Below are 11,788 nucleotides of genomic sequence, written 5' to 3' on the forward strand. Positions count from 1 at the left end.
AGCGGCACCAGCCCGAGTGCCCTGGCAGCGTGAGCGCAGAGCGGCACCAGCCCTAGTGCGGGCACAAAGCGCCGCATCCTGCCTGCTCCGGGGCCGAGGCTGCTCGGCGCTGCCCTCGGTACCGGGACCCGCTCCGTGTCCACAGGCAGGGAGCCGCAGCGGCCGTGCCGGCGCTCGGTGTGCCCGGGCTCCAAGGCGCCGGGGCAGGGAATGCAGGGCACAATGGTGAGCAGCCCGGGGCTGCTGCTTCTTGCCCCTCGGCAGGGCCGGGCTCCGAGCCGCAGCTGCCCCGGGCCAGCAGCAGGCGGCAGCTCGCAGGCCGGGTGAGGGGGCGCCATGAGGCGGCCGGGCCGGGGGGGAAGAGGAGAGGCACAGAGCGCTTTTGGTGGCACCTCTGGGCACCTGGCCAGCCTCACTCCAAGAATCCCTGCCGTGAATCAATTTGGTCCAAGAAAACACAATCATTCGGGTGATTTGCATGACGTACCCTGCCTGGCTCTGCCGCTCCCCGCCCCGCTCGCGGTTCCCGTCCGGGCTCTCGTCACCGCCCCTCGGTGCTTCCCTGACGCTGATTTGTCAAATCGGCCAAAAGCCGCTCAAACACCGCCCTCGGCGGCCGATAGCACCAGGTCGAGTGCCCGGAGAGTGCAAGTGGCGGCCCCCGGAGCCCGGCGAGGCGGCGGCGGAGCTCGGAGGCGGCTCCAGGCCAGGTGGGAGCCGCGGTCGGTGCTGCCCCAGCTCGGGGCTCGCTGCGGGCGGAGGGGCCGCGCTGAGGGCCGGGGGGGACATGGGGGAATTCGGCACAAGGAACTCGCCCGTTTTGGTGGCACCGGGCACCTGGCCAGGCTCACTCCAAGAATCCCTGCTGTCATTCACTGTTGAGAGCCCCAGGAGCGGCTTCCCCGGGGCTGCGGTTCTCGACCAGCTTCAACAGAGTGGGGCCCTTTTCCCTAGCAAGGTTTTTGCAGGACAGGAGTGACCTGACTGCTCTGCTGGCGTGGCTTCTGCTTCTGAATATGCCCCTGCCTCTGGCTCCCAATGGAGGCACCGGGAGTCGCTTTGGTACAAGAAAGCAAAAGGGCTCCCGTGATTTCCATGAAGCGCGCTGCCTTTCGAAGCCCGCTCGCTGCTCCCCTGTTCCCCACTCTTCACCCCGCCTCGCTGCTTTCCCGCACGCAGATCGGTCAAATGGGCCAAAAGCCGCTCCCGCATGGGCTCTGTGCTGAGGCACCAGCCCGAGTGCCCTGGGAGGGTGAGCGCAGAGCGGCACCAGCCCGAGTGCCCTGGGAGCGTGAGCGCAGAGCGGCACCAGCCCGAGTGCCCTGGGAGCGTGAGCGCAGAGCGGCACCAGCCCGAGTGCCCGCGGAGCCCGGCCGGGATGGGAGGGGCGGCGGGCGGAGCGTTCGGGTCATTCCCCAGCGGGGGCGGCACCCGGAGCCCGGCGAGGCGGCGGCGGAGCTCGGAGGCGGCTCCAGGCCAGGCGCCACCCGCGGTCGGTGCTGCTCCAGCTCCCGGAGGCTGCGCTTGTCTCCGCAGCTGCTGCCGCACCTCTGGGCAGCGGGGACAGCGCAGCCACGGCTGGCACCGCCCTCCTGAGCCCCCAGGGCCGGCACCAGCAGTGACCTCTCCCCGTGTCCCTTTCAGGGTGCCAGCAGCGCGGCTCTGAAGCTGTTCCCGAGGCCGAGCTCCCAAAGGATCTGCCAGCAGCACTCCTGATGTGTCAGAAGCAAAGTACTGATTGTTCCAGGCAGAGAGATGCCGGCTGTGAGCAGGAGGAGAATGAACTCTGCTCCATCCGAGCAGTTGCGAATGAGCCCCAGCATCCCCAGCAGGGACCAGCAGCCGCGGTTCCACACCTGCCTGGGGCCCAAGAAGCCACCTGGCATAAGCAGGGGGATGCCACTTGTGAGTGTGCAGTGAGTGCAGATGTGGAGAATGGATTCTGCACCAGTGATGGGAGTGTGAGAGAGCCCCTGGCTCCCCAGGGCATATCAGGAACCAAGAATGAACACAAAAGGAACCGCAGAAGATTCCTGGGTGAGTGCAGGGCCACCCCTGTGGCCTCTAGGGTGGGGACAGTGTCCCCTCCCAAGGGCAGGGCTGGCAGGTGTGTGGCTGTTTCCCGATGTCTGGCAGAGGCCTGGTGCTCTGCTGGGCCCCATCAGTGGCTGGAAGCAAGAGCCCCAGCTGCCCCCAAGGCTGTGCAGTTCTCCTGCTGCAGCCTGTGGCCACAGCTGTGTCCCTGCCTGTGGCCACAGCTGTGTCCCTGCCTGTGGCCAGGCTCTTGGCTCTCTGGCTGCCAGCTGAGTGAGGCCCACACTGGCTCAGGGCTCCCTGCTCTGCTCCCTGGCCATGGGCTGAGCAGATTGCAGGCCCGGCTCTGCTTCTGGCAGCCAGCAGCTCTTTCCTGCTCCAGGTGAATGGATCAGGGGCCATCCCGTGGGCACGGCGGTGCTGATTCTGCTGCTCCTGGTGCTGGTGCTGGCTTTGGGGGTGGCCTTGGCTGTGCTGGCAGGTAAGGGAGGGGCAGCAGCCTGGGCCCAGCCCCTCGGGGCAGAGCGGGCTCCCTGCTCCTTGCACAGGGCAATCCTCAGACCTTCTCCTCTTCCCCCTGCAGCACCACAGGTTCCAGTCACAGCTGCGACTCCGCTGTCACTTCTGGGCTGTCCCCGTGGCTGGGTTGGCTACAATGGGGTCTGCTACTACTTCTCACAGGATTACGGCACCTGGGAGCAGGGTCAGGAACGGTGCTCCGAGCTCGGGGCCTCCCTGGCCATTGCCAAGGATGAGGAAATGGTGAGTGAGGGGCTGCGGGCGGTGTGGGGTGGCTGAGGGCAGCCTGGGGGTGCTCCTGGGCCGGGCTCGGTGCTCGTAGGGCCGGGGCCGCAGCCCTGGGCCGGGGCCTTGCAGGGAAGGAGCCCCGGCGTGCGGGGGGAGCCCCGGGCCCGTGTCCCCCCGAGGGGCCGGGGCAGCTCCCACTCCTCCCCTCTCCCCTGGGCAGATTTTGCTCTCCCGTGTCTGTGGGAAGGTCGATTACTGGCTCGGGCTGCGCAGACGGGGCGAGCGCCTGCACTGGGGGGACGGCAGCAGCTACAGCTCCCGGTGAGTGCCGGGGAGCCGGGCAGGGCCTGGGGGCACAGGGGCACAAGGGCTGCCCCTGGCAGCCAGCGCTGCCTCTGCTCCTCCCCGCAGGGTTCCTGTCCTCGGCAATTCCCAGTGTGTGTACCTGGCTGACAGGAGATTGAGGAGTGACAACTGCTCCAATGAGCGGCCGTATCTCTGCAGCAAGGCCCCAGCTCCCCTGTAACAGGGGCTGCAGAAAGGACCTTCTCCACACTGGGCAGTGCCAGCTTCACCTCTGAGCCCAGCACAGCGCTGTCCTTCCTCAGCTGCAGCCTGTGCCTTGCCCTTCCTCTCAGGGTCACCTCAGTGCCTCTTCATGCCCAGTGCCAACGCTAGGCTGGGGCTGCAAAGGAAAAGTCTCTGCAATCCATCCTGCCACCGGTGCTGCCTGCAGTGACTGCATTGCCCTCATGACACAACAAGCCCCAATGGGAAATCCAAATTGCCCTGGGCTCTTGGAAATCATCTCCAAGTGGCCAGAATGGGACACTTTTGGACTGTCTTTGGAAGAGGAAGAACAGCTGACACATGCTGAGGTGGAATCCCATTTTCGGCATCAGGCACCTGGCTGTGAAGAAGGGTCTGCTGTCTGTCTGTCTGTGTGTGAAGGATCTGACTGTCCTCCTGTGGGAGGAGTCCCAGGCTGGAGCAGGATCAGGGTTTTTCTCCCTGAGGGAGAAGCAGTGACATGACCCATCCCTCTGTGCCACTGTGTGGGGAGGAGGGAGGGAGGGAACTGGGGACAAAGTGAAGCCCAGGAAGCAGAGAACAGTGTCAGGAACACTTTCTAGGGTTTGGTTTTATTATATTATAGGTTGTATTATATTGTATTCTATTGTATTGTATTGTATATTATTCTCTTGCTCTGATTTGTATGATAATAAATTCAATTAAATGTAATTTCCCCAGTCCGGGCCTGTTCTACCCATGATGTGTGAGAGATCTCTGGCTGCCTTTCTTGAGAGCCCCGAGCCTTTCCTGCTGTGTTCTGTTGTCTGCACAGGGGCAGCAGGAGAGGCCAGAGCGCTTTTGCTGGCCCGGGCACCTGGCCTTGCCCAGCCCAACCACAAGAATCTCTGCGAGAATTCCCTGTTGAGAGCCCCAGGAGCGGCTTCCCCAGGGCTGCGCTTCTTCCCCAGCTCACACAGAGTGGGGCCCTTTTTCTTCGCACGCTTTGTTCGGGACAGCAACGTCGCTGCCCCCGCGACGCGCTCCTCGCTTTGCCGCCCCGCTCGCTGCTGACCTGCTGCTCGGCATCGCTGCCGCACGCGGATGAGGCAAAACCCTCCCAGAGCGAGAGAGAGAGCCCCGAGCTGCGGCGGCAGCAGCCCGAGTGCCCTGGCAGCGTGAGCGCAGAGCGGCACCAGCCCGAGTGCCCTGGCAGCGTGAGCGCAGAGCGGCACCAGCCCGAGTGCCCTGGCAGCGTGAGCGCAGAGCGGCACCAGCCCGAGTGCCCTGGCAGCGTGAGCGCAGAGCGGCACCAGGCGCCGAGTGCGGGCACAAAGCGCCGCATCCTGCCTGCTCCGGGGCCGAGGCTGCTCGGCGCTGCCCTCGGTACCGGGAGCCGCTCCGTGTCCACAGGCAGGGAGCCGCAGCGGCCGTGCCGGCGCTCGGTGTGCCCGGGCTCCAAGGTGCCGGGGCAGGGAATGCGGGGCACAACGGTGAGCAGCCCGGGGCTGCTGCTTCTTGCCCCTCGGCAGGGCCGGGCTCCGAGCCGCAGCTGCCCCGGGCCAGCAGCAGGCGGCAGCTCGCAGGCCGGGTGAGGGGGCGCCATGAGGCGGCCGGGCCGGGGGGGAAGAGGAGAGGCACAGAGCGCTTTTGGTGGCACCTCTGGGCACCTGGCCAGCCTCACTCCAAGAATCCCTGCCGTGAGTCACTTTGGTCCAAGAAAACACAATCATTCGGGTGATTTGCTTGACGTGCCCGGCCCGGCCCTGCCCCTTTCCGCCCCGCTCGCGACTCCCGTCCGGGGTCTCGTCACCGCCCCTCGGTGCTTTCCCTGACGCTGATTTGTCAAATCGGCCAAAAGCCGCTCAAACACCGCCCTCGGCGGCCGATAGCACCAGGTCGAGTGCCCGGAGAGTGCAGGTGGCGGCACCCGGAGCCCGGCGAGGCGGCGGCGGAGCTCGGAGGCAGCTTCAGCCCAGGTGGGAGCCGCGGTCGGTGCTGCCCCAGCTCGGGGCTCGCTGCGGGCGGAGGGGCCGCGCTGAGGGCCGGGGGGGACATGGGGGAAGCCGGCACAAGGAACTCGCCCGTTTTGGTGGCATCGGGCACCTCCTGGCCAGGCTCACTCCAAGAATCCCTGCTGTCATTCACTGTTGAGAGCCCCAGGAGCGGCTTCCCCGGGGCTGCGGTTCTCGACCAGCTTCAACAGAGTGGGGCTCTTTTCCCTAGGAAGGCTTTTGCAGGACAGAGTGACCTGACTGCTCTGCTGGCGTGGCTTCTGCTTCTGAATATGCCCCTGCCTCTGGCTCCCTAAGTGGCAGCGGGAGTCGCTTTGGTACAAGAAAGCAAAAGGGCTCCCGTGATTTCCATGAAGCGCGCTGCCTTTCGAAGCCCGCTCGCTGCTCCCCTGTCCCCCACTCTTCACCCCGCCTCGCTGCTTTCCCGCACGCAGATCGGTCAAATGGGCCAAAAGCCGCTCCCGCATGGGCTCTGTGCTGAGGCACCAGCCCGAGTGCCCTGGGAGCGTGAGCGCAGAGCGGCACCAGCCCGAGTGCCCGCGGAGCCCGGCCGGGATGGGAGGGGCGGCGGGCGGAGCGTTCGGGTCATTCCCCAGCGGGGGCGGCACCCGGAGCCCGGCGAGGCGGCGGCGGAGCTCGGAGGCGGCTCCAGGCCAGGCGCCACCCGCGGTCGGTGCTGCCCCAGCTCCCGGAGGCTGCGCTTGTCTCCGCAGCTGCTGCCGCACCTCTGGGCAGCGGGGACAGCGCAGCCACGGCTGGCACCGCCCTCCTGAGCCCCCAGCGCCGGCACCAGCAGTGACCTCTCCCCGTGTCCCTTTCAGGGTGCCATCAGCGCGGCTGCGAAGCTGTTCCCGAGGCCGAGCTCCCAAAGGATCTGCCAGCAGCACTCCTGATGTGTCAGAAGCAAAGTACTGATTGTTCCAGGCAGAGAGATGCTGCCTGTGGGCTGGACGAGAGTGAAGTCTGCTCCATTCGTGGAGTTGCGAATGAGCCCCAGCATCCCCAGCAGGGACCAGCAGCCGCGGTTCCACACCTGCCTGGGGCCCAAGAAGCCACCTGGCATAAGCAGGGGGATGCCACTTGTGAGTGTGCAGTGAGTGCAGATGTGGAGAATGGATTCTGCACCAGTGATGGGAGTGTGAGAGAGCCCCTGGCTCCCCAGGGCATATCAGGAACCAAGAATGAACACAAAAGGAACCGCAGAAGATTCCTGGGTGAGTGCAGGGCCACCCCTGTGGTTTCTAGGTTGGGGACAGTGTCCCCTCCCAAGGGCAGGGCTGGCAGGTGTGTGGCTGTTTCCCGATGTCTGGCAGAGGCCTGGTGCTCTGCTGGGCCCCATCAGTGGCTGGAAGCAAGAGCCCCAGCTGCCCCCAAGGCTGTGCAGTTCTCCTGCTGCAGCCTGTGCCCACAGCTGTGTCCCTGGCTGTGGCCAGGCTCTTGGCTCTCTGGCTGCCAGCTGAGTGAGGCCCACACTGGCTCAGGGCTCCCTGCTCTGCTCCCTGGCCATGGGCTGAGCAGATTGCAGGCCCGGCTCTGCTTCTGGCAGCCAGCAGCTCTTTCCTGCTCCAGGTGAATGGATCAGGGCCCATCCCGTGGGCATGGTAGTGCTGATTCTGCTGCTCCTGGTGCTGGTGCTGGCTTTGGGGGTGGCCTTGGCTGTGCTGGCAGGTAAGGGAGGGGCAGCAGCCTGGGCCCAGCCCCTCGGGGCAGAGCGGGCTCCCTGCTCCCTGCACAGGGCAATCCTCAGACCTTCTCCTCTTCCCCCTGCAGCACCACAGGTTCCAGTCACAGCTGCGACTCCTCTGTCACTTCTGGGCTGTCCCCATGGCTGGGTTGGTACAAGAGGGTCTGCTACTACTTCTCACGGGATTACAGCACCTGGGAGCAGGGTCAGGAACGGTGCTCCGAGCTCGGGGCCTCCCTGGCCATTGCCAAGGATGAGGAAATGGTGAGTGAGGGGCTGCGGGCGGTGTGGGGTGGCTGAGGGCAGCCTGGGGGTGCTCCTGGGCCGGCTCGGTGCTCGTAGGGCCGGGGCCGCAGCCCTGGGCCGGGGCCTTGCAGGGAAGGAGCCCCGGCGTGCGGGGGGAGCCCCGGGCCCGTGTCCCCCCGAGGGGCCGGGGCAGCTCCCACTCCTCTCTCCTGGGCAGGATTTGCTCTCCCGCCTCTGTGGGAAGGTCGATTACTGGCTCGGGCTGCGCAGACGGGGCGAGCGCCTGCACTGGGGGGACGGCAGCAGCTACAGCTCCCGGTGAGTGCCGGGGAGCCGGGCAGGGCCTGGGGGCACAGGGGCACAAGGGCTGCCCCTGGCAGCCAGCGCTGCCTCTGCTCCTCCCCGCAGGGTTCCTGTCCTCGGCAATTCCCAGTGTGTGTACCTGGCTGACAGGAGATTGAGGAGTGACAACTGCTCCAATGAGCGGCCGTATCTCTGCAGCAAGGCCCCAGCTCCCCTGTAACAGGGGCTGCAGAAAGGACCTTCTCCACACTGGGCAGTGCCAGCTTCACCTCTGAGCCCAGCACAGCGCTGTCCTTCCTCAGCTGCAGCCTGTGCCTTGCCCTTCCTCTCAGGGTCACCTCAGTGCCTCTTCATGCCCAGTGCCAACGCTGGGCTGGGGCTGCAAAGGAAAAGCCTCTGCAAGCCATCCTGCCACCGGTGCTGCCTGCAGTGACTGCATTGCCCTCATGACACAGCAAGCTCCAATGGGAAATCCAAATGGGCCTGGGCTCTTGGAATTCATCACGAACTGCCCTCAACATGTCACTTTTGGACTGTCTTTGGAAGAGGAAGAAGAACACCTGACACATGGTGAGGAGGAATCCCACTTTTGGCATCAGGCAGCTGACTGTGAAGAAGGGTCTGTCAGCTGCTGGCTCTTGGTCTGTGTCGCCTTTGGAGGAGGACAGTCAGAGCTGCTGCTTGGGGAAGGGAATTTGCTGCCACCGCCATAACCTGCCGCAGTGCGGTTGAGAGAAGACGTCCAGCTAGCTGGCCAGCACTGCTAGCAGCACTTGGGGGCACTTGTCCCGATGTCAGTCTTCAGGACAGCGCCTAAGGCCCATGCCCAGCTTGCGGCTGTAAGCATTGCCTTGTGCAGGATGAGACCCTATTGAAGCTGCAACCAGCAGAATAAGAGGGCGGACTCCAACTGCGGTTTTATCCAGGGTTTAATGAACCCTAGGGGAACCTGCAGGAGAAGACGGGAAGGAGGGGACTACAGCAGTATTTAAGGGTGGAGGAGGTAAGGGAGGTGCCAGACCTTGGACCAATAAAGACACAGTGGGGAAGTAGGATCCAAAGGACTGACATAGGGAAAATACCAATGGGGAAAATTCTGAGGAGGGGCCCCGGTCCCGGACCAATCATCCAACTCTCCAGCTGGAAAGTTCTAGCAACAAAGGTGGGAATGGACAGTGACTGGCAGGGCACCGGGAAGGGGGTGAGGAAAGGATACATTGGTTTCTGGGGAAACCGGGGAGGAGTTTTAAAGGATACAATGACATCTGGGGTGGAGTTAGGGTGACCGACACTAACAGGGATGGGAGGGAGAACCGGGGCAGAACCGTTGTCAAACAAGGAGGGAACAGTCCAACTTTAACAGAACACAGTACAACAATAACCCAGCCCAGAGCAGCTTCTCCTGCACTGGGGTGACCCTGTGAGAGCAGCCCCTGCAGGGGCACCTCGCTGTCAGCCCTCGATCCGGAGGGCCCTGTCCCCCCTGTTCGGGTGCCCGGGACCCTGAGCTCGCCTCTCCCTGCCCTGCTCAGACCCGGCTGCCGCTGCCGCCAGCGCCCCTGCCGGCCGCGCCCGGAACTGCAGCGAGGGGAAAGCGCGCGCGGCCGGGAGAGGCGGGGCTGGGGCTGGGCCTGCTCGGGGCAGCGCCGCGCTGGGGCTTGTACGTTGTTATACTCTGGTTTTGCTTTGTTTTACTTTGAAACGGCCGTTATTTCTATTTTCATATGTTTGCCTGAGAGACCCTTAATTTCAGAATTATAATAATTCGGAGCGAGGGGGATTGCATTTTCCATTGCCAGGGAGGCTCCTGCCTTCCTCAGCAGATCCCTGTCCTTCAGACCAAAACACCCCCGTTGCTCTGTGCCACTGTGTGGGGAGGAGGGAGGGAATCAGGGATAAAGTGAAGCCCAGGAAAGAGGAAGCACTGAGGGGAAGGTGTAATTTTAGGATTTGGCATACTTCGCATTCCCTCGCTCTGATTTCTTTGATAATAAATTTAAGTAAAATTAATGTCCCTACTCCGGCCTTCTTATGCCCATGAAGGGTGAGAGATCTGTTGGTAAATGATGGAGAGCAGCTTCCCAAGCTCATCTCTCTGCTCCCTCATCCCCCTGGGGTGGATCCCCTCTGGGCCCACAGATTTATGAGCATCCAAGCAGCTCAGCAGTTCTCTGACTGCCTCCTCCTGGATAACAGGGGGCCCATTCTGCTCCCTGACACCATCCACCAGCCCAGGAGTTCACTTGTCCTGAGGACAAGCTGTGTTTCCACTAAGGGCTGAGGCAAAGAAGGCATTGAGCACCTCTGCCTTCTCCTCATCTGCAGTTACTAAGTTCCCTCCTGCATCCAAAAGAGAACAAATCTGGTCCTTCCCTTCCTTTTACTATTAATATATTTGTAATCCTTTACAAAAGTTGCCAAATTAAGTTCAAACTGAGTTTTGGCCTCTCTAATTTTTTTCCTACATTGCCCTAGCAGCCCCCTGAAATAGTTCCTGAGAAACCTGACCCTCCTTCCAAAGCTGATACATTCTCCTTTTATTTCAAAGTTCTTCCAAAACCTCATTACCCATCCAGGCTGGACATTTTCCTCGTCAACTCCTCTTTGGGCACACAGGGACAGTCTGCCCTCCTGAAGTCCAGCGGAAAAGTCTTGTTGACGTTCCTCCTGATATCACCAAATATAGAGAACACTGTAATTTCATCATCACCTTGCCCCAGGAGGCCTCCAAGCAGCACATCTCCCACCAGCCCATCCCTATTCATAAACAACAAATGTAGCAAAGTCCCTCTCCGGGAAAGCTCACTCACCAGCTGTGACTCTTGAGCCTTGGCAGCACGCCCGGAATGCTTTGGTGTTGTAGTGCGTTCTTATATTTTGTAATACTTTAAAGTAGTTTGTTTTGTATTCCCATGTTTTTCCCAAATGGTTTATCCCGGACTGTACCCCCCCCTCCTTTTCCCTCTACTTGTGTTATCCCTTTCCCGGGATAAGATCTCCAAAACCCCCACCCTGGCTCTCTGTCAGTCACCTCGACATCCCAGCCCCTTATCCAGAAGTTTCGGTCCAAGTTGTCGAGTGATTAGCCAGAGGCCAGAGGTCAGCCCCCCAAGTCCTGCCCTATACGCTGTTCTGTATGTCTATCCCCCCAGCACCCATCCCCCAGAGATACCTATTGGTCAGTAGGATTTTATCTATGTTAGTTTCCTCCCCCCTTTAAATGTGAGCTCCAGACATCCCCCGGGGCTCTCGGCAGGAGGCCCCTGAGGTATAGGAGATCCTTCGGGACTCCTTAATAAAACCTTGGAATATCCCCTGCTGGGAGCCGGCCCCTTTCTCTTCCACCGACGTCTCGGTCGTCTCTGCTGCAGCAAAGGCAAACAGCCTGAGTGCCCTCAGCACCCTCGGGGCACAGAGAGTGTCTCCCCGCAGTCGGCCGTGGTGGGGCCACCCCCCCCCACTCTCTGCCGACCCGGGTAAGGCCCAGGGACATTGAGAGGCCTGCAGAGAGACTGGGACACCTTGGATCTCGACTAGGCAAGCAGGATGTTTTCTTTTTTCCGACTGCTCTTGGCTCCCTGACAACGCGATTGTGGGGAGTGAGGCGCCGGGGCAGGGAATGCGGGGCACAATGGTGAGCACCCGGGGCTGCTGCTTCTTGCCCCTCGGCAGGGGCGGGCTCCGAGCCGCAGCTGCCCCGGGCCAGCAGCAGGCGGCAGCTCGCAGGCCGGGTGAGGGGGCGCCATGAGGCGGCCGGGCCGGGGGGGAAGAGGAGAGGCACAGAGCGCTTTTGGTGGCACCTCTGGGCACCTGGCCAGCCTCACTCCAAGAATCCCTGCCCTGAGTCACTGTTGAGAGCCCCAGAAGCGGCTTCAGGGGGCTGCGGTTGTCGACCAGCTTCAACAGAGTGGGGCCCTTTTTCTTAGCAAGGTTTTTGCAGGACAGGAGTGACCTGACTGCTCTGCTGGCGTGACTCCTGCTTATAAATATGCCTCTGCCTCCCAATATCCCTGCCATGAGTCACTTTGGTCCAAGAAAACAAAACCACAAGGGTGATTTGCATGGCGCGCCCGGCCCGCCCCTGCCCTGCCGCTCCCTCTCCGCTCGTTACCGCCCCTCGGTACTTTCCCTGACGCTGATTTGTCAAATCGGCCAAAAGCCTCTCAAACAGCGGCCTCGGCAGCCAGCGGCGCCAGTCGAGTGCCCGGAGAGCGGAGGTGGCGGCCCCCGGAGCGGCGAGGCGGCGGCG

At 62.6% G+C, this 11,788-nt stretch overlaps 1 protein-coding gene and 1 long non-coding RNA gene across 2 annotated transcripts; both read left to right on the forward strand.

Annotated features, from left to right (window-relative positions):
• The first annotated feature begins 478 nt into the window (after nt 1-478).
• Nucleotides 479-4,023, forward strand: LOC129123088 (uncharacterized). Its single transcript, XM_077182746.1, has 6 exons — nt 479-710; nt 1,645-2,037; nt 2,417-2,515; nt 2,618-2,796; nt 3,002-3,102; nt 3,193-4,023. Exons 1-6 carry the CDS (start codon nt 479-481, stop codon nt 3,305-3,307), a joined length of 1,119 nt encoding a protein of 372 aa, XP_077038861.1. The 3' UTR covers nt 3,308-4,023.
• Nucleotides 4,024-5,218: 1,195 nt separating this feature from the next.
• Nucleotides 5,219-8,645, forward strand: LOC143694798 (uncharacterized). Its single transcript, XR_013183514.1, has 6 exons — nt 5,219-5,270; nt 6,128-6,520; nt 6,876-6,974; nt 7,077-7,254; nt 7,454-7,554; nt 7,645-8,645. It is a non-coding gene; the product is annotated as an uncharacterized LOC143694798 (long non-coding RNA).
• Nucleotides 8,646-11,788: the final 3,143 nt, after the last annotated feature.

Source organism: Agelaius phoeniceus, chromosome 9 (assembly GCF_051311805.1).
Source record: "Agelaius phoeniceus isolate bAgePho1 chromosome 9, bAgePho1.hap1, whole genome shotgun sequence".
NCBI lineage: Eukaryota > Metazoa > Chordata > Aves > Passeriformes > Icteridae > Agelaius > Agelaius phoeniceus.